The sequence below is a fragment of the Ictalurus furcatus genome, chromosome 20, assembly GCF_023375685.1.
Source record: "Ictalurus furcatus strain D&B chromosome 20, Billie_1.0, whole genome shotgun sequence".
NCBI classification, from domain to species: Eukaryota; Metazoa; Chordata; class Actinopteri; order Siluriformes; family Ictaluridae; genus Ictalurus; species Ictalurus furcatus.
Genome location: NC_071274.1, coordinates 7,018,264 through 7,045,342, shown reverse-complemented (window position 1 = coordinate 7,045,342; position 27,079 = coordinate 7,018,264). Strand labels below are relative to the sequence as shown.

Below are 27,079 nucleotides of genomic sequence, written 5' to 3'. Positions count from 1 at the left end.
AAATAGCATCTGAGGTAACTAACAATCATACACTGATGAGTATATGCACATACACACAAATTAAGAAAACCTACTTTATATTTTGAGAGAAAAAAAATTGCTGGGTTTAAATAAAACTATGCAGGGTCCCTTTATGATTAGACACAAAAGATCACTCACTGCATGTTTTTTTTTTAATGAAGGATACCAATACTTCTGGACTTGAATCGAAACATAAACTGCGTTTTACAATAAATGTACACCTTAATTTGAGTCTGTAATTTGATTACATTTGATGTTTGCGCCATCTGCTGTTTGGGTTCATACACATACAGGGAAAAAAGAAACAAACAAAAAAACCTTTGTCCCTCCGTGCTCGCCGTAGCTGTAGATTTTCAACATGGTGGCCTCCATGCTGGTGCGTAAAACCTTCATAAAGACATGTCTTCTAGAGCTATATGCAATTTCAGTATATTTTCGGACTTTGCAAATCTCTGTTAATTTAAGCCAGCGATTGTATTGAGTGATTTATTAACAATTTATTGGTTAGAAATTAAATAAATTTAACAGCTCTCACGTTTATCCAGAGGGGAGGGGGGAGTCCACAGTGGGTTGATCACTAAAATATAAATAAATAAATAATCAAATAAATAAACAGGGATAGTTCAGTCAGAGTGGTTGTTAAATCTGAGATAAACATGCATAAAGGGTTGTATGAATGTTGCAGATGATATGTTAAAATATTATTGGTTCAGGGATCATTCTGGTCTTCTCTTCTCTTCCCTCTTCTCATGTTGTTTTTTCATTAGTTTCAGGTGAGGAGACATTGCTTACTGGTGCCATGTCTCACTGTGGCTAAAAGGCATTATGCTTCCAGTCCTCCATCTCTGTTCAGCAAGGTCTTCCTTCAGTTAAATCAGCGCTTTCTTGAGGTGGAATATCTCATAAGATTGGGCAACTGGTTCAAAAATCGGGACGTGAGACGTAAAAATTTGTAAGTTAAAAAAATACGTCTTATGTTTAGCCATTTTTTATCCAATGCAACTCAACAAGTGAGGCACAATACAATCCAGACACCAGTGTAAGAATGCTCCTCCTTTATTTAATCAGGCTTCCTTGTTTCCCTTGTTTTCTTTGCTTCTTAGTTCCTCCCGCTGAGGAAGCACAGAAAAGATGTAAGGATGCCTCCCAAAATGTAAATGATTCATTCATTAATATGCAGAAAGCATTTTATCCTGGTTAGGGTCATGGTTGATTATCTCACTATTTATAAAAACAATAGAAACCATTACAGAAATTCTAATGATTTTCACTACAAATACCATTACAAACAGTCAGCTAACAAGTAAAACCATTACCATAATTGGTCTTTAATGGTATCCACTAGACATAACATGCTATCAATAGAATACCAGCAGAGGCCCACAGAAACTGTTACAGTTTCCATTAAAAACCAATACAATTCCCATTATAAACAATAAAACCATTACAAATTCTATGAGGGTTACTATTGGGGTGTTTTTTTTTTGTATTAAATTTTTATCAGGGCTGGAGCCTGTCCCAGGAACACCGGGTGTAAGGCAGGAATTCACCCTAGATGGGATGCCAGTACACCATATATTCACCTTTTATATTAACTGACTTTCATTCTAGGATTGTATTCGTAGCCAATGTTTGTTTAATTAAGTTTATTACACTTGTTTTTGTGGTTCTTATTTTTGTATCATTTATCACAAACACAAGTTTAGGCTTCACAGCATCACACACCAGATGATCTATGCCCCAAAAGCCTTCTCTCTTATTGATGCGTGATTCCTCTGAGCGCATTTTTAGAATGGGTACTTCTTTAAAGATCGGTTTCCGGGTCATGGGCTTTAGGCGGTAGTATCGAGGAGGCATCAATTTTGGAAGTTTCCACAAACTTATAAGGCACAAGGGCGAGCTAGACACAATCACACGCATTCACAGACTTGCAGTGGAGTTGAAAGTATTATGAGACTCATTGACACGTATTGAATGTAAGTGTTTGAGTTCTTAGCCATCAAATACAAATCAAAACATTTAAATTTTTTGTCTTCTCTGTTGCTATTCCTTGATTATTACACTTGCCCTTCTATACTGAGTTAAAAACAAAAGAATGGTTAAAAAAAACTAAATCTACCAGTATGGGCCAGGTTTCCTAGGAACATCATCTTGTTACCTATTTGGCGAGAGTTGATTGAAAGTGCTTTTGGTTATACGTTATACCATGACAAGTTATATACTATGTCTCCTATGCAGGTTCTATGATTACGCACAGAAGAAATACGGTGTCAATGTCGCAGCAGCATACTCCATTCTGAAACTGGGAGGAGGCTTCAGGTACTCTTACAGAAAATGCCATAACATAAGCCACACATTAATATATTACACACACCTACACATTCATCCAGTTATCTAATCAGCTAACCATGTGGCAGCACCACAATACAAAAAAAAGTTATGCATATACAGGTCAGGAGCGTCAGGTGATGCTCACATCAAATATCAGGATGATGAAAAAGTGTGATCTCTGTGACTTTGATCGTGGCGTGGTTGTTGGTACCAGATGGGCTGGTTTGAGTATTTCAGAAACTGTTGATATCCTGGGATTTTCACACACAACTCTAGAAGTCTCTAGAAGTGGTGCGAAAAACAAAAAAACATTGAGTGAGTGACAGTTCTGTGGGTGGAAACTCCTTGTTGATAAGAGAGGTCAGAGGAAAATGTCCAGATTTAGTTCAAGCTTCCAGGAAGGATATAGTAGCTCAAATAATCACTCTTTACAACCGTGGTGAGCAGAAAAGCATCTCAGCATGCCCAAAACATTGAGCCTTGCAGTGGATGGACTACAACAGCAAATGACCACATCAGGTTCCACTCCTGTCAGCCAAAAACAGTAATCCGAGGTTGTCATGGGCACAGACTCACCCAAACTGCACTGCTAAAGATTCACCTGAAGTTCACCTGGTCTTTTTCTAGCCTCCAACTGTCCAGTTTGAGTGAGTCTGTGCCCATGATAGCCTCAGATTCTAGTTTTTGGCTGACAGGAGTGGAACCTGATGTGGTCTTCTGCTGTTGTAGCCCATCCACAACAAGTTTTGATCTGTTGTGCATCCTGAGATGCTTTTCTGGTCATCATGGTTGTAAAGTGTGCCTATTTGAGCTACTATAGGCTTCCTGTCAGCTCAGAACAGTCTGATCATTCTCCTCTGATCTCTCTCATCAACACGATGTTTCAGCCTGCAGATTCTCTGCACACATGATGGTTTGTTTTGTTTTTTTGCACCATTCTGTGTAAACTCTAAAGAGCATTGTGTTGAAAATCCCAGGAGATCAGCAGTTTTTGAAATACTCAAACTGGCCAATCTGACACCAACAACCATGCCATCATTAAAGTTACAGAGCTCACACTTTTTCCCCATTCTGATGTTTGATGTAAACATTAACTGAACCTCTTGACTGTATCTGATTTTTTTTGCATTCATAATTTTTTTTGTATCGCACTGCTGCCACATGATTGGCTGATTAGATAACTGCATGAATGTGCAAGTGTAAAGGTGTTCCCAATAAAGTGGACGGTGAGTGTATGGATCACATGTTGGTCTGTAAACAGTGCAGTTTATATGTAGCACTTTTTTGGTTTTGTACACAGCACACTGTATTGGAGAAATAAATGTTTATTTCGGGGAAATTACATCTAGTTTATATTCGCAGCATTTCCCTAGTTTTGTAGAATTAAAATGGACTCAATTGGGACTTAATTTGTGTTACACAATATGCCTAACATTTAAAATTCCAAAATGTTTTTTTTATTGTCACCCCTCTGGGTCAATACTTGGTAGAACGACCTTTGCCTGCAGTTACAACTGGGATATGTCTTTATCATCTTCTAACGTCTGTATTCTGAAATTATTTAGCAAAATTGCTCAAGCCCTGTCACATTGGAATGAGACCTTTTGTTAAACAGCAATTTTCAAGTCTTGCTACACATTCTGTATCAGTGGGTCTCTCCAGTTCTGTCGCAGTTACCATTGGCCTCTTGGCTGCTTCTCTTCTAGGAAAAAATTAATGGTGCTCAACAAGATGTTCAAAGTTTGGGATGTTTTTTATTTTATTTTATTTTATTTATTTATTTATTTAAAAGACCAAATCCTGATTGATACTTTTCCAAAACATTGTCCTGGACTTGTTTTGATGGCTCATTTGTCTTCATTTATTTAGGTACGTTCTCTAACAAACCGGACCTCCCTTCCAGGAACAGGTGTACTTACTGTATATTATATACACAAAGTGACACTTTATTTGCGCACAGGCCAACTTCACTCACCTAATTATCTTTTAATTAAGAACTTATTGAGGGGTTTCACAGCAGCAGGAAAGAATACTTATGCAATCTTACATTTTTTGTGTTGTTCTATAATCCTAGTTAATGTCCGTTTCAGTTCAAGGTTGTAACACTACAAAATATAGCAAAGTAAAAGGGGTGGGGGTGAATATTTATGCAAAGCACTGTGCATGCTCGACTGACTGCTTGATGTTGTTCGCAGGTTTGCTGGACAGACTGCGTGGTTTCGCACCGATTCAAAGGGGAAGTTTAGTTTTGATTTTGTAAACACACCAGACTCCACTATAGAGGAGATTGACTTGAGCAGGACTCTGATAAACCAGGCTGGACTGCACAACCTCAGTAATCCTCTCTCATCATTCTTACACACCACACAATACTGTACAAACCTAGAAACACTTCACGTGGAGGGCATGAAAGTACAAAATGCAAATGAGTTATTGTCACGCGAGATATCTCTAAAATTCAAACTATACTGAACATGAAAATAGTGTTCTAGCATATATTAATCTTTGGCAGAGGTCCCAAAAACAACAACAGTATAGTATAGCGAAGGCATTTATGTTTTTTGACCACTTGCCGTGCTAATACAGGAGACACTTGAAAATGCAGTTTTTCTGTTATTTCAGGTAAAGCGGTGGTCAAACCAAATGCAAATAATGTAGGAGGAGGTGATTATTTTCTTGTTGGCACGTCTGTGTTAGTGATGGGTGGATGAAGTTAATTTCATCCTAATTATTATGTGCACTAAAAAAAACCCTGTTAATTTTGATGTTCTGATAATCCTACTGTTTAAAATGGTTCAGTTAATACACGTCATATGTCTTATCTTTGACCAAAAACTTTGAAACAGCCCCCCTCCTTCCTGTGTTTAGTGGATTTTGAAGCTTCCTGTGTCAGCAATCTAACTTTGGTACAGGCTTCACCATGCTGTGAAACACTACACTGCAGTAGTTTGTTCTATTCAATGCAGCTCCAACGCCTTGTGTACACATGTCACACACCATCACTACTTGCGTTATACTGTTGTGGTATATTATTTAGTTCAGCAGTAGGTACTATAGTTATGGCTGTTGTCTACAGGTCATGGCTATCTCTGTTGGTTAACAGGACAGCTTTGCACTGTATTATAAATAGGGACTATTTTAACAGCTAATACACAGGGACTTTATATGGCAGATTGTCAATACTCAGACTCAAGATTAAGGCTAATAAGTGTGCAGTATTTAACAAAGACAAATGTGTACTCGTTGCTGTGGTGATATTTTCTGTGAGGAGATATTTATTTAATATTTATAGAAGGAGGCTCCCATCTCAGTTCTTTTGTAAGTGTCAGAGGGAAAGTCTTCAAGACAGCGAATATTGCGTTTTGTGATTTCTCAGTAAGAAGCTGCACAGTAATAACAGGAACTAACTTGTTACATACATTATATGACTACAAATGGATAAAAAGTACAATGTCATTATTTAATAAATAAATAAATAAATTTAAGTCCGTGGCAAATTCATGTGGTATGAAAGGAATAAAACACTTTGAGACATGCTGTTAAATGAAAATAATCAATTACCTGTGCAGATATGTATATTCATTTAATAAATCAATTTCTGTTACATCTAATTATTTTAAAGCAACTTTTAAAAAACTTAAATTGCATTTCTGCTGCTATGGTGGCCCTGAAGTAAAGTTGAGCTTAAGTGGTTTTTCTCAGCTGAGACCAATTCCTTGACCTTTTGAACCACTCCTGACATGAGTTTTACGATCTATTTCTCTCCACAGCGAGTCAGCGCAAGCTGCGTTCCCTCTCTGTGCAGGGCTGCCCAGAGGTCGATGACTGGTTCCTTGCTCGCTTACATGTTTTCAGCGAAACCCTTCAGGAGTTAAACTTATCCCACTGCCCTCGTATCACTGTGGGAGGTTTAGCTGCACTGCAACACCTCAGGTAAATCAATTTAGTGTAAACATGCAAATTAAAAATGTTGGGTAGACTTTAACACACTACTATGAAGTAGTGTTTAACGCTATCTAAGCTACGGAAAGTCAATACAACATGTATGCAAACTCGGTGTATCTCCACATACCTGTTAGTGAAGTAATAGATCAATAAGCAAAGCTGTTGCAAAAGGCTAAGAGGTTCAGAATGCAAGTGTCTTGCATTAGTATGCATAAGGACCCTCCCTTTGAACTTTACAACATTTTGTATTTACAACCTTTAACTTATGGGAGTATATGTAGTATATCTACATGCTCCACAAAGCTGGGTTTTATGGAATAGTGGTGAGAAGAAAGCCATTATTGAGAGGGAAAAAAATCATGTTTGAAGTTTGATAGAATGCATGTTAAACACTGAGCAAACATATGGAAAAGAGGTCTCTGGTCTGATGGTACCAAAATTGACCTTTTTTTTTTTCCTTGACACAAAGTGCTATGTTTCGTAGAAACCCAATACTACTTATCACTCTGAGAACACCATCCCCTCACTGAAGCATGGTGGTGGTGGCTTTATGCACCATATATTTTCATCAGTGGGGACTGGGGAATTGATCATGGTTGAGGGAAAGATGGATGGAGCTAAACACAGGGCAATCTTAGAAGAAAGTCTGTTCCAGTCTTCAAGCATGTTATGACTGTGGTAGAGGTTCACATTGCGACAGGACAGTGACTGACCCTGAGAATGCTGCCAATGATGCACTGGAGTGGTTCAAAACCAAGAATGTGTTAGAATGGCTCAGTCAAAGCCCAGACCTCTGAGACTTGAAAATTGCTGTTTACCAACAGTCTCCATCTAATCTTAGAGAGCTTGAGCAAGTTTACGAGGAAGAAGGGGTAAAAATATCAGGATCCAGATGTGCAAAGCTTCTAGACATGTCCCAGAAGACTTGAGGTATAATTGCAGTCAAAAGGTGACTCTACAAAGTACAGGCCCAGGGGTGAATACTTATGCAATCAACAAATGCCTGCTTTTGTCATGATAAGGGTTTAATTAACCTTTGTGTCACAATAAAATATATTTTTTGCACCTTTAAATGTTAGATGTATTGTGTAAATCAAATGGAAAATCCATTTTAATTTCAGGTTCTCACACTACAGAATGGAAAGCTTCAGGGGGAAGAATGCTTGACAGGGCATGCTTGTACATGAGAATATTCACCTAAATAGTATTTTGGACATGTATGGTATTATAAAATTAGTATAGTGTTATATACAACATTAAGTGCTTATTTCTACAAATTTGATCAGTTATTCACTTTTTTTGCTTCAATCTGCTTGTTAGGTCATTGTCATAAAAGATACCAGATTTTGTTGCATTTAGAATGTCTTTGCCACGCGCCTCCACGATGGGTGGTCTGATTTCCGCCTCGTGCCCCAAGTCCCCTGGGAAAGACTCCAGTCTCCCCACAGCCCTGTGTAGGATAAGCAGTACAGAAAATGGATGGATGGATGGATTTCAATCTCTGTGTGTTTCTTCTTTCAGGCAGCTGCAGCAGCTAGATATATCCTCACTCCCGCAGGTGCAGAGTCCAGGCCTGGTGCACATCCTCGTTGAGGAGATGCTGCCTCACTGCAAGGTCATCGGTGCTGAATATGATCAGGGACTCCAGATCCAAACAGACAATCAGGAGCCCACAGATGCAGACTCACTGAGACATGCTCAGACATAACAGGACCGGGGACACAGATACAAATGCCGCTCCTGTTGATGCTTAGCCATCTAATGGCACCAAGCTTGACAATACTTTTATGTAATTCAAGTGAGTGAGGGATATTTGTAAAGGAATTGCTTATACAGAGGGGAAAAGGGTACTAAAATGTGTGTGTGTGTATATATATATATATTTATATATATATATATATATATATATATATATATATATATATATATATATATATATATATATATATATATATATATATATATATAAGGATCTGAGCGACTTTGACTAGGGCCAACTTGTGATGGTTAAACATCTCCTAAATGGCAGGTCTTATGGGGTGTTCCTGGTTTGGTTAGTTCAAAAAAGTGGTTATAGGAAGGACAACTGGTGAACCGGCGACAGAGTCATGAGCGCCCAAGGCTGATTGATGCATGTGGGGAGCGAAGGCTAGCTTGTCTGGTCAGATCCCACAGAAGGTCGCTGGTTCACCGGTTGTCAGCCTATTGTCCTTCCTAGAACCACTTTTGGTAGGAACTAATCAAACTGGGAACACCCCATAAGACCTGCCATTTTGGAGCTGTTTAGCCATCACAATTTGGCCTTAGTCAAAGTCACATGACTCTGTCGCTGGGTCACCGGTAGAAATTTGTAGTGCAAATTCCTCAACAAAAAAAAGTTCATGCTGGCTATGATAGAAAGGTGTCAGAACACACTGTGCATCACTGTTCAGGGGGACCTACACTATATTATGCAGGTGGTTTTTAATGTTATGGCTGATCAATGTATGTGGTACAGTAATTTTCCAGACAGTGTAGACTTCTGGTTTACACTAGTAGACCATGTTTCCCAGCTGGTGTTATTAGAAAGGAAACAGTGTCTGAATTACTGCTACTAATGCTACACTGTAGATAAGCCTTTTTTTGTTTATTTGTTTTTGTTTTTTGGTTTTTTTTTTTTGGTTTTTCTTTTTTAATTCTCAAATATTTATTGTTCAGTTTAAACAAGTAATAAGGAAGCTGGAAAATAATTTACTAGCTGGCAAAGACAGTCTACCAGTTTAACCAGCTAGGTCTGTATTTGGTAGCTGGTCAGACCAAGTTGGACGTTTTCAGCAGGGATGTGTAATCATTTGATGATCAATTTAAGTTGTAAACGAAAATGTTGTATTACACTATGAAGAAATAATAATTTAAATATAAAGTGCTTCGTATTATTCCTTCTGTTCATCTGTTCAACACGTGTTCAGGTGATAAATCTATTAAGAGAATGTGGTAAATCCCATAAGCCTTATTACAGAGGTGTGGGAATGTAAAGGGAGCTCATGAGTCCATGAAGATGAAAACGGCCTTTCAGGAGAGGTATATTATTTTACACCAAGCCATTTTATATACTTGACACGTTCTGAATTATAGAGCTTTCTCCACTAACCAAATGCAACATTTTAATACAATTTAAAATGCTGCGTATGTTAAAATGTCATTAGTGGCATAGTGCATTACCAAACCAAACCGCAAGGGAACCATTTGGGGTGTTCTGTTTATTTTATTCTGCTAAATTCAGATTCGGTATTTGGTCCTAATATTAATGGTAGCGTAATAGTTCAACCAGTGAAACGTTTTGGTGTGTAAACATGAGTTTTTTGTTCGCAGCATGATTTTTTTTTTTCAACGCGGCTTTTGTTTCCAGTCGGACGACTTATTGCGACGCACAACAACAAGCACTTGTCCCTTTAACCGAATAGCTGGTGTTTTAAACATTTTGTTCACGTATACAAAGGGCGGTTAGGTTTATTTACAGGTAGACGGATAGATGTCTGACTCCCAAGGTATTACTCTAATTAAATAGTAGCTCGATGTCTCTTAATAATCACGTTATTAAAATATTTAGCTAACCTACTTGCTATGTCTACTGTTATGTATTACCGAGGCAGTTAAGAAGATGGCTAGCTAACAAGTAAGCACTGAATCTTTGTAATATTGCTTGTTTTGTTTTGTAGAACAAACTAAAAAAGCTGAGGAGGAGCCTGATACACCTGACCACGAGGTAACACCTTACTAAGCACAAGGATTTCGTTTTATAGTGTTTTGATGAAGACGAGTGGGCACTTAGTTTTCAGTATGTGCCCTGAAATTTAGTTTAAATGTGAAGTGCACAATCGCGCATGCGCAGGAAATTACAATATAATGTGCTTCTAATTGTAAAGTAAGTTAAGTTTTAATGAGTAAGGGTGCTACGCGCGAGGAGGGGGTGTAAATGGGTTAGCAGGGCTATAAACCCTCCTGTCTTTCAAAGAAGAGACATTAAATATAAGGTTCATTTTTGGCATCCACGTCAGATTATTTACTATTTACAAATGTGTTCAAGCTGGTTATTTTGGACTTCTTGAATATTTTTCAATGCATGTTGCTGACACACATATAACACGTCATCAGCAGTGAGTGTATTTCACATGTGCCTTAACAGTTGAGCTCATAAGTTTACATACGCCTTGCAGAATCTGCAAAATGTTAATAATTTAATGAAATGTATTTTGTTTAAAGATATTTTTTTTATTTAGTACTGCCCTTCAGAAGCTACATAAGATATTTACATGTTTCCCAGAAGACAAAATAATAATTTACACCGATCATCCTGTTCAAGAGTTTACAGCCCCCTGGCTCTTAATGTATCGTGTTGCCTTCTTAAGCATCGGTGAATACACCTTTTATACTAGTCATGTACGAGTCCCACCGTTGTCCTCAGGGTGAAAAGATGGATCTCAACATCATATAGCGACTGTTGGAAAGGGGTCAAATGTGCAGACGATGCTGGAAAAGCAAAGAATGTGCAGGACCTGGAGGATTTTTCTGTAGAACAGTGGGCAATTTAACTGCTCAGGACAAACAAGGGACTCATGAACAACTATCACAAAACATAAAAACAGTCATTGATCATCCAAGTAACATCACACAGTTTTAAAAATCAAGCGTATGTAAACTTTTGAGCTGATTCATTTGTGTAAATTCTGTTATCATTTTCCCCCCTGAAAATTCCTTTTGGAAGAGAAAATAAAGGTAAATCGACTAAGCAGGCGCTGGCCAAAGTACAAATTATACAAAATTAGACGGAAGACAGCTGTAGGTTTAGTTGAGTGGTTTTTGTTTCATTTAAATGAAAGGGTTAAAACATTGTTGTAACTCTGTTTGTTTACTAAATTTGGTATTTGGAGTAAAGGCAGCATGTACCCAGTAGAGCATTATGGACTTGAAACATTTAAAAGTCTGACTATAGGTGTGTGTGTGTGTGAGAGAGAGAGAGAGAGAGAGAGAGAGAGAGTGTGTGTTTACATCACATTATCCTTATTATTCCACCAACGAGACCTTGTATAATTATGAATTTCATGAATTGTCTAATAGTTTCACTGTCAAGCGACATATATAGATTTCAGCTACCCCTCTAATATCACGCTCAGCTAGCTAATCTACAGACATCTTGTCTGTACTGAATTTGATATATTAATCTCTTAATAGTCTAGTTGCACAACAAGACAACACGCACATGCAGTATTTGCCATCACCAGTCAAGAAAGCCACTCTTATTAACCGCAGCAGTCACATCTAAAGCCTTCAGATCCATATACGGGCACAGATACAATATACAGTGCGAATACAAGATCACAACATCATGATTATAACATCAATTAATTTACATGTAACAGTAAACCATTACACCCTTTTAAAAATCTATTTATGTGGCGCATCCCCCGTGCAAGTCCCTGTGTGAGTTCTTACTATAGAAATGATAATGTATTAAAACAAGTGCATTAATATAAACCTGACTGAAATTTAATTAACTCCTGACCATGAGAAGCTCTTTGCTACATTACCATGATCATGATAATCTCTCTCTGACTCTCTCTCACACACAGACACATACAGTAGCACATTTGTTCTGAAATCAAGTCAAAGGTAGCAATCAAAAACAGAATGATTGTCCAAATGTTCCAAATACTCTTTCACACATACACAAGCGTGAGAAAATGTCTTCCGATTCACAGTTAAAACAGAACACAGTAGTGAGTTCTGTGATGTGGTTAGCATGTAATACTAGCTAGGTTAAACTGTTTAGTAAAACCAAAACTTGTGATGAGAGTGGCGTTTTGCAGCGCTTGCCTCAAGTGTGATGTATTAAATATAGGACAGAAACAAAGGGACTAAGCTGGATTTCTTGTCATTATTGCAAACCAGGTTACAAAAGATCAAGAAATAACCTTTTTAAGGTTGATTAGTGACCTAAAAACATTTATTTCACTTCAATATTCAAATCACTTCAGATTCTGACCCCTGGAGTTAGGGTTAGGATTAAAGGGACAACAAGCAACGGTCCTATTGTATTCTTACTCAAACATCTTACTTGTTAGTCCACCTTATAGGTTAGAGACTCATCTTTTGCATGTACAGTGTGTAAATCAGGCCCAAGTGTTGATTCAACTTACATTCAGCATTTGTATGATTGTATACCTATAAAATACCTATAAAATACATTTACACCTGTTATTCAAGCAATTATCCGATCAGCCAATCATGTGTCAGCAGCCTGATGCATAAACTCATGTAGATACTGATCAAGTGCATCAGTTAATGTTCACATCAAACATTAAAATTGGTAAATTGTTGTCTCAGTGACTTTAACCGTGGCATGGTTTTGGTACCAGATGGACTAGTTTGAGTATTTCAGAAACTGCTGATCTCCTTGAATTTTCATGCACAACAGTCTCTAGAGATTACACAGAACGGTACAGAAAACATCCAGTGAGCAGCAGTACTGTTGGCAGAAACACTTTGTTGATGAGAGAGGTCAGAGGAGAATGGACAGACTGATTTGAGGTTCAAAGGCTACGAGAACTCAAACAGCCACTGTTTATAGCCATGGTGAGCAGAAATGCATCTCAGGGTCTCATAACACATCAGGCCAAAAGCATTTAAAAGCAATTGTATAGAATGTCTTGGTATGGTGTAGCATTGCGATTTCCTTTCACTGGAACTAAATAGGCCAAACCTGTTCTAGCATGACTATGCTCCTGTGCACAAAGCGAAGTCAACGAAAACATGGTTAGCCATGGTTGGAGGAGAAGAACTTGAGTGATCTGAGGTTAACCCCACTGAACGCCTGACCTCACTAATGCTCTTGTGGCTTAATGAACACACATCCCCACATCCAAACTACAAAATCTAGTGGAAAGACTTCCCAGAGGAGTAGAGATACAATAAATCTGTTTATTGTTCAAAAAGCACACAAATATGAACATTTTCTCCAAGCCATACCATCCTGTATTTTGATTAGACCGTCACTGCTTTTATTTTCTCGATGTTTTTATGACTCTCTAGGCCGAGTCAGACGACAGCAGCGAGGAAGGCGACGCTTCTGGAGACACTGAAAGTAAATATCAGTGTTTCCTTTTTAAATAAAGTTCAAAACATCAGTAACTCTAGTATACATTATTACAATATTTGTTTGTCTTCACATATCGATCTGTGAGTAGACTTGAGGTTTTTAACTTCGCTCTGTTCCTTTTGTTTGTTTGTTTGTTTTTGAAGTGGATTTCTTGCGCAGTCTTTTCTCTCGGACTCTCGGCCTGAGCCCTGGAGAGAAAGTCCTTGATGAACTGAGCCTTGACGGAGTTGCTCGTTATATACAGAGTGGTAAATGTAAGTATTACACATTGAGTTATGTAATCTCTTCAGCGGTCCTCGCTTCTAAGTAATGTAGATAAAATGCAATAACTAATCAGCCCCTTGTTTAACTCCAGTACATTTGTCTTATTGTGTTATTTAGGCAAGAATGTTATCTGTATGGTGGGTGCAGGAATATCGACCTGTAAGTAGACTGTTTCTGCATTCAATGTCTTGCCATTTATTCTCTGGCATAATCTTATGAATAGTAATATATCAGCATATTAACACGTCTCTCTCTGTGTCTCCCATGCAGCGGCCGGCATCCCTGACTTCCGCTCTCCTGGAACTGGCCTCTATTCCAATCTGCAGAAATACAACCTGCCGTACCCGGAGGCCATCTTTCAGATTGACTACTTCAACGTCTGTGTCTTCGTGTCATTTTTAAAACTTTTATTTGGTTACACTCATGTTTTTTGTCTTTTTTGGCCCTAGAATTTCAGAATTTCAATATGTAAAAAAATCTCATTTTACAACACCCCATCCAACAACCCACACCATACCTGGCCCCAACAAAATAATCACAGCCAAAACCAAAAGAAAGGAGGAAACAACAAACAAAAAAAGAGTAAGATGATTAGTATTTAACGTATACCTTCCCTCAATCCACCTCCAGGGTGCATACATCATTGAAGTAGGTAATAAAATGTTGCCACTTTCCCAAAAATGATTCACCCCTGCCTCTGATGTTATACTTGATTTTTTTAAAAAAAGTTTTAAAAAGAAGATTAAATCTTTAAGCCAGACTGATGTAGAAGGAGATTGTGGAGAGGTCCAAGACAGCAATATTCTGCTCAGAGCAAATAACGATGCAAAAGCCACAACACTAACTTCTTTATGGTTCAGAGGCTGACGCTGTGATGGAACACCAAAGATTGCAATTAAATGACAGACATCTAATTTGATTTTAAGAAAGTCGGAGACATTATTGAAGAAAGAGGTCCAAAAGTTTTGCAGCTTGGGACAGGGATACACTCATGTTTATATAGTGGGAACGTCATCTGCAGACATTGCACATCAAGTGGCAGCTTGGGCAAATTGTTTTCAGCTATTTTCAACTAAAGCAGGCTTTACACTGTGTAATTTTCAGCCCCGTTTTGCCGTCACAGGCGAAAATTGCACGTTGTAAAAGAATTCATTGGTCGGGAGTTGAGATCAGCAGTCTTAAAACACGTAATGTGATGAGCTCAGATCTTGCAGTGTGACCGCTGCCAAGACGCTCGTCTGAAAGCCACCAATAGGAGGACAGTATAAGATGACGCAGAACACATATGACCGCTACAAATACAGTAGCGACACAGGCACTAGCAAAGTGTGAACAAAATTTGAAAATGGACAAGATAATAATCGTACTTCCCCAAGCTCACTTTTATGCAGTCTGTTATTAAAGAATCTTCATCGTATAATAATAATATTCTTAAAAAGCCTGCTGAAATTATACCGTGTAAACCAGGCTTTAGTTTACATTTAAAAAATGGATTAATATAAATCGAACATGACTTGAACATGAGTGGTGTGACTACAACCTACCATATTTTTTTCATTTCCCATCAGAAACATCCAGAACCTTTTTTTGCTTTGGCCAGAGAGCTCTACCCAGGACAGTTCAAGGTAGGAACTCTCTAATTCCCCAAATAGATTCCAGAATATTGGTGGTATTTGTCTTTACTTATAACACTGTCTCGGTTTTATTTTATTAAGCCCACTGTGTGTCATTACTTCATAAGGATGCTGAAGGATAAAGGCCTTCTCAAACGCTGCTATTCACAGGTCAGGCGTGTGTGTGTGTGTGTGTGTGTGTGTGTGTGTATTGTCACATTAATGGTTGTACAATCCAGGTTTCTGTATCTGTTAGAACATTGATACATTAGAGAGAGTGGCAGGACTGGAAGGAGAGGACCTGATTGAAGCCCATGGAACCTTTCACACTTCACACTGTGTGAGTTTCCTCTGCCGGAAGGAGTACACCATGGAGTGGATGAAAGGTGCGGGACACTTTCTCACATACAGCTGAAGTTTCAGTCCATTGCTTGTTGCAGAACACAAGTGATTTCATGTGCTTTTAATGCTTTTTGATTTTTATTTATACATCCAACTGATAGACAAGATCTTTGCTGAGGACATTCCTAAGTGTGAAGCCTGTAACAGTCTGGTCAAACCTGGTGAGTTCAGATTTCAGTAAAACCTTGATCATTTATTGATAAATTATGATAAAGAAATAGAAAGCGTGCACTATTTTTGATGGGTTGTATATGTTCTACAGAAGAATGTTTGTTTGGTTAACATCTCAATACATGACTTGTGTTTTCCACACTTTCTTTGTCTAGATAAAATTAGATCTTTTTTCCAAGATCAGACATCTACAAAGTATAGAATATAATGATATATTACATATGTTAAAATATATCTAAACACATAAGATATCTTACTAACTAAATAAGAAGCTGGACCTTTGTGGAAATGTATTTAAATTGAATGAATGTGTTAAGGTGTTCGCTCTGTTTGAAACCATCTACTACTACTAAATAATAATAATATTAGTAATAATAATAAGGGGGGCACGATGGCTTAGTGGTTAGCACATTTGCCTCGCACCTTTGGGGGTTGGGGACTCGAATCCCACCTCTGCCCTGTGTGGGCGGAGCTTGCATGTTCTCCCTGTGTTTTGGGGGTTTCCTCCAGGTACTCCGGTATCCTCTCCAAGTCCAAAGACATGCATTGTAGGCTGTTTGGCATTTAAAATTGTCCGTAATATGTGTGCGATTGTGCCCTGCGATGGGTTTTCAACCTGTCCAGAGTGTCCCTTGCTTTGTGCCCCGAGTCCCCTGGGATAGCCTCCCGGCTCTATGCGATCCTGTGTAGGATAAGCAGTATTGGAAATGGGTGGATGGATAATAATAATAATAATAATAATAATAATAATTTATTTAGCACTTTTCAAATTACTTTTGAAGCAAAACACATTACAATACATAAACACACAAATTGTGACTATACCACAATAATAACGCAATGATCAGAGATGACAGCTTAACAGCAAACAAAAAAGACCTTTATAGTAAGGATAGTTTAAAGATGGAGAATGTTGAAGATCATCTAACTGTGAGGAGAAGAGAGTTCAATGTCTGCAAGGCCTTCTGGAGGAGGCACTAATCTCCTTAGGAATTTACTTTTATAGTGCTTTTCACAGTGCATATTATCTAAAAGCAACATGACTGACATGAGTGGCTTAACCGCCAAGCTGAGGGCCAACAAGTCAAAGAAAAACTCCCTAAGATGACTGTAAGGAGGAAGAATCCTTGTAAGGGAAAGTAGACTCAGCAAGAAGGGTTCACCCTCCTCTGGCTGGTGCTGTGAATCATGTCAGAGAATCGAGTACTCGAGTAGTTTATATGATGAGTGATAATGATAGCACTGATACTAGTTATCAGTGGAATCAGCATCGTGTGTGTGAAGGAGACATGCCAGTCAAGGAGAAGGGAGTAAGGCGTATGGGCTGTTCCATACTTTCAGAAATGATGCTGTCCAATATGGTTTATTAGCTGTTGTTAAAAGAGGTTTGTAATTTTTAAAGCTCTGCTGCATGTTAAGTAAATTGCAATTGTATTGTAAACTGTGCATGCCTTGTGAGTTGCCTTTTAAGGAAAAGGGGAGAAGCTCAACAGCTGTGATCCAGCTGGGGGCAGGGTTCATTTCCAGGCTGGGGAAAAAAATGTAAACTGATGCCAGAAATGAAGAAATTGCATGAGAATATTGTGTGTGACATTTTTCTGGAGATATCTCTGAATAATTATTAGTAACAAGTCCATAAACGTGTTAAACATTTCAAACTGCAATTTTAAAAAATCTAGGTTGTTAAACTTATGTAAACATGTAAATCACCTACTTTTAATCTTTCTCACATCTGTGCTCTGGCTCTTGTCAGATATTGTGTTCTTTGGTGAGAATCTTCCAACTCGATTCTTCAGCTCGATGAAAAAGGTCCGTAAGAAAGAAAGTCAGCCAAATGAAATACCAAATTTTATTTGTACTGAAGAGTATCACTCATTCTGGTCTTCCACTGACCTGTTCTCTATGTGTACAGGATTTTCCTCAGTGTGATCTTCTTATCGTAATGGGCACATCTCTGCAGGTTCAACCTTTTGCGTCTCTTGTCAGCAGGTGAGAAAACCATAATGATCTTTATCAGATATACTGCAATGTTTCTACGTTCTCCAGCAAATTTGTTCAGATGTTCAAATTGATCTGTAGTTTAGAATCCAGCATACTAAATCCTGTGTACTTGGAGAAAAAAATTCAATATCCCATATTTCCCAGACTATTCTCTAAGCACTAACCAGCACTTTAAAATCAAAAGCAAGTTCTCCCAAAATTGCAATATTCACTTTTACCAGCATATTAGCATATTGTAATGATATACAGTCTCTTCCAGAAGTATTTCTATACACTGAAGACATTTGTACTTGACATCAAAAGATGAATGAGACGATAGATCGGAATTTCAGCTTCCGTTTCCTCATTTACATCTAGATGTGTTAAACACCTTAGAGCCTGGCATATTTTGTTTGCATCCACTCATTTTTCAAGTGATCAAAAGTATTGGAACATGTGACTGGCAGGTGTTTCTTGTTGCCCGGGGGTGTCCTTTTAGATTTACTGTTTAAACAATGAATAGCTCTAAATGTCTACTCTTGGCCTACTTTAGCCCTGGGTTTCACCTGTGAAGACTGTGTTTGTTTTTAAAGAGGAAAAACCAACATAAAGACCAGAGAGCTATCTATGGGAGAAAAGCAAACAATTTTGAAGCTGAGAAAAAAAAAGGGAAAATCAATCAGAGGCATTGCAAAAACATTGGACGTAACCAACGGAGCAATTTGGAATGTCTTGAAAAAGAAAGAAACCTCTGGTGTACTACCAACCAGACATGGAACATGTCAGCCAAGGAAAACGGCAGCAGTTGATGACGGAAACATTGACAGAGCTGTGAAGAAAAACCCAAAAACAACAGTCAGTGACGACATCAACATCCTCCACAGTGTAGGGGTGAAGGTATCACAATCTAGGAATCGAAGAACACTTTGAGAGTAGAAATATAGAGGCCATACCACAAGATCCACTCATCAGCAGTAAGAATCGGAAAGCCAGATTGGAATTTGCAAAGAAATACAGAGATTAGCTGCAAAAGTTCTGGAACCACGATTAACTTCTACCAAAGTGATGGAAAGGCCAAAGTGTGGAGAAAGAAAGAATCTGCTCATGATCCAAATCATACAAGCTGATCATTCTAGCATGGTGGAGGTAGTGTTATGGCTCATGATGGTAGCAGCAGAAGGAATTCAGAAGTTTACAGAAACATTCTGTGAGCAGAATGTACAGAGAAATGCATCCAATATAATTGGGAGGAACTTCGTTATGCAGCAAGACAATAACCAAAAACACACTGCCAACTCAACAAAGGACTGTATCAGGGGGATAAAGTAGCTGCTTTTAGACTGTTCAAATCAATCACCAGACCTTAATCGCCAATTGAGCATGCATTTCACCTCCTGAAGAGGTGACTGAAGGGAGAAACCCCCCCAAAACAAACAACAACTGAAGGAAGCTGTAGTACAATCCTGGAAAAGCAACACAAAAGAAGAATGCAACAGTTTGGTGATTTCAGTGGGTCATCAGATTGATACAGTTATTGCAAGTAAGGTATATGCAACCAAATATTAAGTGTTATTTACTTCAAGACTATCTCTTCCAATACTTTTGCTCACCTAAAAATTGGGTGGTCTTCCACCAAAGGTGCCATGTTCTCAGTTGTTTAACACATCTAGATGTAAATATCATAAATACAGTATATAATATTATGATACTGAGTAGATATTCCGGTACCAAGTCCAAAATGTATGAAGGGGCTAGCCTATTCAGTTCATTAGTCATTTCCACAGTCTTCATTAATTTGACTAATGTGCTCTTTCAACAGAGTTCCCACTAGCTGCCCACGGCTCCTCATCAATATGGAGAAGTCAGGACAGGTACTGACTGTTTGTGTGCTTGCAAGGTCACATGCTCTTTACATTTGAAATATTTCCCGCCAACTACTGCTAAGCATGTTTTATTTGCTGTTTATCGCTAACAGTCGGATTTCGCAATGGGCTTTCTGGGATTTGGAGGAGGAATGGATTTTGATTCAGATAAAGCATACAGGTGAGTGCTAAGTGCTGTTCTGTGGAAGGTTTTCAACATACATTGTCGTACTGTTCAATCTGTCATACATTCAAATGAGGCTATTGTTGCTCTTGTGCCCACAATAACCCGAATAACTATGTGACTTAACATTATATATGATTTGATATGAAAGGTCCTCCATTGCCAATCACAGGACTAATGCCCACATAGCATTTCTGAAAATTATGTGCCTCTTCAAGTTTGAGCAACCTAGCAAAGGAAAGCTAGCTTACAATGCTAACTGTATTATTGGATAGATTGGTACACATATGATTCAGCTGTCTTACATTTTTCCCATCTGCTTAAATGACAGGCTGGGAGTTTCAAGTATGAACATTAGACTATTAGGCCACACCCAGACAGTTCTCAGATCAGTTTGTTTTCAGCTAACGCATATAAGATTGGGTTTACACAATATTTCTTTAAATTTTATGAGAAAATGAATTTGATTTAAGGACAATGCAATGGAAATTCAAGCACATTTTTCATGGACCGTAACCTATTTCAGAGCTGCATAATTGGACAGACAGGAGGTCTGGGTTTTTTCTTTTTTCTTTTTCCATGCATCTTCAATGACTGCTTTATCCAGGTCAGGTTTGTGGTGGGTCTGGAGCCTATTACAGGAAAACTCCCCTAATGAAACTCCAGTCCAATTTTGGTTTATGAAAAGCAGTTCTTCCAAAGCAAACATGCAGTCAGAACTAAAATCTAACAACATCCAGTCATAAGTGGAAAACTGCTTGCTTGAAAGGAATGGCATACTCATCAGAGGACAAAATCCTTCTACTGAAGAAAGATTGGAGAAAATGTCATGCCAGGAGTGAGGCCATATGTATTACTTGAACGCCATGGCAAAAGCTCATGCTCACCCCCACGAACATCTTGTCATGTCTTTGCTGATTTGTTTTTTTTAAACCACCAACAACTCTTAGTGACAGTGAAGAAATGTATTTAAAAGCACAAAAATGTCACTGCAGTTTATTAAGTGGTTAGTACAGATGACTCATCTGTTCAAAGATATGAGCTAATAAGTCTAAAAGATCAGGCTGTCTTTAAAGATGGTTATTATTGTGACAGCACTTTCATGTTTGATCACAGGGATGTTGCACATTTAAGTACGTGTGATGATGGCTGCTTGGCTCTAGCAGAGCTGCTGGGTTGGAAGGTAAAGTGTCATGCACATTCGCACATACAAGCATGCTACCATATGTCGTATTAATTTCATTCATCCGCTACACTAACCAAGAGTTTCAGTTAATTGTCTTATCAAAACATTAGAATGGCAGGGGGAAATGTGATCTCAGTGGACTTTAACCATAGAATCTGAAAACGAATCAGAGATTGCAAAAACATCACCTAATTTTCAACTGCCCAGCAGTGTTCGGGAAGCTACTTTGAAACTGTAGCTTTACAAGCTACTCATAGTTTGAAGCTACAGTCAAGCTGCCCTGTTAAAAAAGTAGTTAGCTACACTACCAGGTTACTAATAAAAAGTAGCTAACTACATTGAAACTACTTACAATTTTAGTATGTCATGATTGTGAATCAGCTTGTGAATAACTGTGTATAAATTTGCTAAATAAAATAAACACAAAAAAAAAAAAAATAAGTTGGAACAATTATGGAATTATAATGTGCACATTAGGCTACTTATCAATTTAACATGACAGTTGCATTCCCCTCTGTATCCGTCTTTAAATTTGTGCTTGAACTCTTGGACGTCGTATTATAATCGAAGTATTGGATGGAGTATTTTAATCATTCGTTTGCAAAGATTACATATAAAGGTTTAAGATTTATTGTTTGATTCCTTAAGGCACTTGAACTTCAACAAATAAGGCCACGGGTAATTGGTTTCCTCATTATTGGAATCAGTTGCCATCTCCCGCTCCATCATGGATGATAAGGATGTGTGTCTTGGACTTGAATATTTGATACTTTTTATAGGCCAATAATAATATATGCAACAAGAAATTATTATTATTATTAGTAGTAGTAGTAGTATATTTTTTGTGTTCTAATTTTTTTACCACTAACTAATGAATTAATTATGGAAATTATAATAAATATGTTAAGAGAGGAAGTTTTTCTCTCGCTGCTCCCTTAAACGAGATACTGAGAAATACAATCAGACTGTTGTATTGAGTACATAAACGAAATCCCTTGGCATGCACTGATAAATGTATTGAATTACTTTATTTTATTTTACTTGTAAGTAAATGAAGCATTATGTCATGTTGCATCAAACGCGTTAACATCAAATCGTCAGTAATAGTCTCGGTATCAGAGAATAATCTCCAGTTTATTTGGTATTATCATTTATGTAGCAAACTGTTTTTGGTCGTGTTACGTGTCCATCAGACGGTCGCTTCCTGTCCATGTGAGCAGGCACCGCAGATATGCATCAAGTACACTGTTATAATTGGACAAACACGTAACGACTGCTTGTGCTACATTGCTACTCATTTGAAAAATGTCGTTACTGGAAAAGCTACATGATTTTGTAGCTGTACAGTAGCAGATCTACTGTCACACTACTGAAAAATGTAGTTCAGTTAGTAGTGTCACTACTTTTAGTTAGCTCCTCCCCAACACTACTGCCCAGTTTGAGTGAGGGTGAGTATGTGCCCTGTAGCCTGTAGCCTCAGGTTCCTGTTTATGGCTGACAGGAGTAGCCCATCTGCCTCAAAGTTCGACATGTTACAGGGTCTAAGGCGCTTTTCTGCTCACCATGGTTATAAAAAGCGGTTCTTTTAAGTTACTGCGGCCTCCCTGTCAGCTCAAACCTGTCTGAGAACTCTTCTTTGACCTCTTTCATCAACACATTTCTACCAGTAAATCTGCTGCTCAGTGGTGTGTTTTTGTTTAGAGAATCCCAGGAGAATAGTAATTTTGGAAATACTCACACCGGCCCATCTGCTACAGCAGCCATGCCACAGTCAAAGTCACAGAGATCACATCTTTTCCCCGTTCTGATGTTTGATGTGAACATTAACTGATGCTCTTGAACGGTATCTATGATTTTATGCACTGGATAAAATGTGCAGCTGTTCCTAATAAAGTGTCCGGCGAGTGTAAATAAGCCGCAGTTTGATAATTGTGCTTCCTTTATTCCACTTTCTTCCATTTCAGGCTGAGCTGGAGGAGCTGGTGAAGCGTGAACACGCTATTATTGACAGCAAAGATGCGAAAAAGAAAGGCGAGCAGACGAGTCAGAGCTCTCAGGCCTCAGAGAAAGACGTCAAAAACACAGAGACCGAGAAGACAAAGTAGACAAGCTGAGTGAAAAATTAAAACCCGGTCCATTTTGACTCCCAGTCTTTGATTCTCGGAGACTGCTGTCCCTCGTCTCTCTGTCTCTTTGAAATTTCTGTCATACTAGATATACAACGGGCTTAGAATTTCACTCCTTGGATGTTTATATCATGGTAAATTAGGAAAACTAGGCCCAGAGCAGCAACATTTATCACGTAAGCTACGAATTGTACTGTACACATTGAGGCGAGACCGATGCAGGTGACAGACAAGCCAAATAATCTTGCGTGACCTTGTCTGGTTCACTGTAATCCTGATATGCATAAGGCTTTTAACAACCATTTGTCATTTTTTATTAAGGGTTAGTTATGCATACTTTCCCAGATTAAATGGTGGTATATGTACAGGAGGCTGTTTATTTTCTTGACTGATGAGCTAAATGTGTTTTATTTGCCGAAGGTGGTAGAGGTATTTGTTAATGCTTAGAATATCAAAAGTTATGGACTTGGTGGTTTTGTGGACAGCCTTACTAAGGCAAAAGATTGTAACTGATTATAGAGTGAAAAAGAAAATATATTCATTAAATAAGTTCAGTCAATGTTCAATGTTTACAGCCAAATAAATAGTCGCTAGATGATATAATGGAGGGCTGTTTGATGGGAAGTATAGTTAGAGTTGATCTCATTGACTGATGTCTTTTTCTTTTTTTTTGTTTTGTTTTGTTTAATCAAATTTCCTGTTCATTTAAAAAATATTTCTATTGATGAATTGAGCTATCCATTATAATAATATAGCCTGATATGTTTAAATTGCTTAATCTGCAATGTTTTTGTTAATGTTGCAGTGTTTCCTATCTGTGCCATGATTATGCAAGACTTGAGCTTATTTAAAAAAATATTGCTGAAATGTTTCATCAATCATGTGTTCGATAACCAGCAAGAAATGGAAATAAACACTACATAAATGAATGAATTAATTATTGTTTTTATAAAAGAGATTTGCATTCTGTTATACCACAGGACTGTTAAGTTCTTGCTTCTGATTGGTCAGAAGTTGTTGATGAATTTTCTATAACGGTGGCTCCGAGAGTAGTTCCGCCGCAAGGCAAATCACAGGTTTATATCAGTGCACTCGTTCTAATGCGTTCTATAATAACAACTTACCCAGGGACTTGTATGGTGAACTTTCAGCATAAATAGATTTTAATAACAATGGTTTGTAATTGATTGATTATCCAGTAGGTTTCTGTGAGGAGATGTTTGTTTAGCATTTTTTTAAAGGACTCTCCAGTGTCAGCTGATGTGGGAACGTCTTCATGATGGAGGGCCGTCTTTTTATTATTATTATAATTTGCTTCGAGAGAGAGAGAGAGAAAAGTGAGTTTGGTGAGAGACTGGTTATTTATAGCTGTTACAATGTAAGTCATAAAACAAACTAACTTGTTTTGTGGACTTAAACGTAAGTATAAACTGATTAAATGAATGTCTAATGTTAAGACACTTCGGGGTATGTTCTCGGAAATTAATCAATCACCCCATCATGTTTTATTCCTTATTTAAACTATTGTATGGTGCTTTTTAGAATAGAGATTGTGACCTACAGAGTTTTTGAGGTTGTTAATGAAACGGCCATGGCTGGTAGAGGCAAAGGCAAATTTTCATGGCACTATTCTGGTACTACTAATACTACTACTACTAATAATAATGATAATAATTGCTACTACTACAACAACAACAATAATACATTTAATATGACACATTGATCTATCTTTTGTAAAGATACATTAATATCTTATCGGGCAGCTGTGGCTCAGGTGGTAGAGCGGGTTGTCCACTAATCGTAGGGTTGGCGGTTCGATTCCCGGCTCACGTGACTCCACATGCTGAAGTGTCCTTGGGCAAGACACTGAACTCCAAGTTGCTCCCAATGGCAAGTTAGTACCTTCCATGGCAGCTCTGTTACCATTGGTGTGTGAGTGTGAATGAGACATAGTATAAAGTGCTTTGGAACCGCTAAGGTTAAAAAAGCGCTATATAATTGCAGACCATTTAAAGTATGGTTAAGTGTTGCTAATGGTATAAGGTTGATTTATGTCCTGTAACTGTAGTATAATGCTGTTTGTAATTAGAGCTAAGTTGACTGTAAGGAGCCTCTTCCTGCTTATAATCACAGTTTAAAGTATTACGGCTGATTGTGAAATAAGCTGTTAGCTATTAAGAAAGCTCATACGGTAGTTACCCAACTAGCTCTCAGGAGAAGCCAGTAGCCAGTTCAGTTAATTGCACAACAGGATGTTTGGTGTATCATTTCTAATCAGGTATTAATGCAATGATTATTTCTTCAGGTAGGATATTTTCCTGGATCAACACAACTTACCATCAGTTGATATCATCATAATTCCCCAGATAGGAAAGCTACAGTGTAACTCTGCTTATTCATTCATTACAGTAAGCAGTATATATGTGTGTATATATGTATATGTAACTTAAACTATAGAAACGATTAATATAAACCTTACAACTGGAGCTACTGCCAAAGCTGCAGTTATAGAGAAGTTAATCAACACCTTCTGACCAATCAGAACCGAGAATTCAACAGCACTGTGGTATAAATGTAGAAGATAAAATGTAGCTTCGCGTGACGATAATTTTTTTTTTTTTTTTTTGGTACTTAAGAAATGTAAGGTGTAATTGTACTGTGAGATGAAATATATTTATTCTTTGTTTGTTTACTAATATGTTATCATAATGTATGATATACATTTGAGGTCATAAGTTTACGTATGCCTTGCAGAATCTGCAGAATCTTAATAATAGGGGAAAAAAATAGGGATCACAAAAAATAAAAATTTTGAACAGGATGATCGGTGTAAATTGTTATTATTTTGTTTTCTGGGAAACATAAAATGTAAATATCTTATGTAGCTTCTGAAGGGCATTACTAAATGAAAAAAACAAGATCTTTCAACAAAAGAATAATTTACACCGATCAACCTGTTGAAAAATTTAATGTATTGTGTAGCCTTCTTGAGCATCAGTGAATGTTTGCACCTTTTTTAATAGTCGTGTACGAGTCCCTCAGTTGTCCTCAGTGTGAAAAGATGGATTTCAACATCATATAGCCACTGTTGGAAAGGGCTCAAATATACAGAAGATGCTGGAAAAGCAAAGAATGTGTCTTCAGGATTTTTCTGAAGAATAGTGGGCAGTTTAACTGCTCAGGACAAACAAGGGACTCATGAACAACTATCACAAAACATAAAAACAGTCATTGATCATCCAGGTAACAACACACAGTATTGAGAATCAAGCGTGTGTAAACTTTTGAACTGGTTCATTTGTGTAAATTCAGTTATTATTGTATCTTGTGAGCTATATGTAAACATATGTTATGTGAAATAGACTTATTGAGGGCAGAACTAAATCCATCCATCCATCCATCCATCTTCTATACTGCTTATCCTTCCCTCAGGGTCACGGGGAGACCTGAATCCCAGGGAGAATCCCAGGGAACATCGGGCACAAGGCGGGGTGCACCCTGGACAGGGTGCCAATCCATCGCAGGGCACACTCACACACGCATTCATATACTACGGACACTGTGGACATGCCAATCAGTCTACCATGCATGTCTTTGGACTGGGGGAGGAAACTGCAGTACCCGGAGGAAACCCCCGCAGCATGGAGAGAACATGCAAACTCCACACACACAGGGCCCCGGTGGGACTTGAACCCCCGACCCTGGAGGTATAAGGCGAACATGCTAACCACTGAGCCACCGTGCACCCCGGCAGTACTAAATAAAAAACAAAATACAATTTTTATGATCCTCTTATTTAACTTTTTAAATTATTAACATTTTGGAGATTCTGTAAACAAACATATGACCTCGACTGCAT

The 27,079-nt window shown here is 38.0% G+C and overlaps 2 protein-coding genes across 3 annotated transcripts; both read left to right on the top strand.

The window, feature by feature from the left end:
• The first annotated feature begins 372 nt into the window (after positions 1-372).
• dmac2 (distal membrane arm assembly component 2) lies at positions 373-8,167 on the top strand. The gene is made up of 6 exons (XM_053651148.1): positions 373-397; positions 789-973; positions 2,260-2,340; positions 4,548-4,687; positions 6,123-6,285; positions 7,819-8,167. The coding sequence occupies exons 1-6, from the start codon at positions 380-382 to the stop codon at positions 8,003-8,005; spliced, it is 774 nt and encodes a 257-aa protein (XP_053507123.1). The 5' UTR covers positions 373-379; the 3' UTR covers positions 8,006-8,167.
• A 160-nt stretch (positions 8,168-8,327) lies between these two features.
• On the top strand, positions 8,328-24,149 carry sirt2 (sirtuin 2 (silent mating type information regulation 2, homolog) 2 (S. cerevisiae)). 2 transcript variants are annotated; one of them, XM_053651146.1, is made up of 16 exons: positions 8,328-9,824; positions 9,996-10,042; positions 13,366-13,417; positions 13,576-13,686; positions 13,814-13,855; positions 13,967-14,073; positions 15,265-15,321; positions 15,412-15,480; positions 15,566-15,695; positions 15,813-15,872; positions 17,636-17,691; positions 17,795-17,871; positions 19,682-19,733; positions 19,838-19,905; positions 21,025-21,091; positions 23,059-24,149. In XM_053651146.1, exons 1-16 carry the CDS (start codon positions 9,809-9,811, stop codon positions 23,197-23,199), a joined length of 1,152 nt encoding a protein of 383 aa, XP_053507121.1. In that variant the 5' UTR covers positions 8,328-9,808; the 3' UTR covers positions 23,200-24,149. The 2 variants fall into 2 exon arrangements, with proteins under 2 accessions (XP_053507121.1, XP_053507122.1); XM_053651147.1 differs by lacking the exons at positions 8,328-9,824; positions 9,996-10,042; positions 13,366-13,417; positions 13,576-13,686; positions 13,814-13,855 and having other exon boundaries at positions 14,000-14,278.
• Positions 24,150-27,079: the final 2,930 nt, after the last annotated feature.

What these genes read in the sequence shown, in the direction of transcription:
- dmac2 (XM_053651148.1), top strand. An exon ending in AAACTGGGAGGAGGCTTCAG is followed by an intron (nt 2,341 to 4,547) that starts GTACTCTTACAG and finishes TGTTGTTCGCAG; the next exon opens with GTTTGCTGGACAGACTGCGT. An exon ending in GGCTGGACTGCACAACCTCA is followed by an intron (nt 4,688 to 6,122) that starts GTAATCCTCTCT and finishes TTCTCTCCACAG; the next exon opens with CGAGTCAGCGCAAGCTGCGT.
- sirt2 (XM_053651146.1), top strand. An exon ending in CTGATACACCTGACCACGAG is followed by an intron (nt 10,043 to 13,365) that starts GTAACACCTTAC and finishes ATGACTCTCTAG; the next exon opens with GCCGAGTCAGACGACAGCAG. An exon ending in TTCAGATTGACTACTTCAAC is followed by an intron (nt 14,074 to 15,264) that starts GTCTGTGTCTTC and finishes ATTTCCCATCAG; the next exon opens with AAACATCCAGAACCTTTTTT.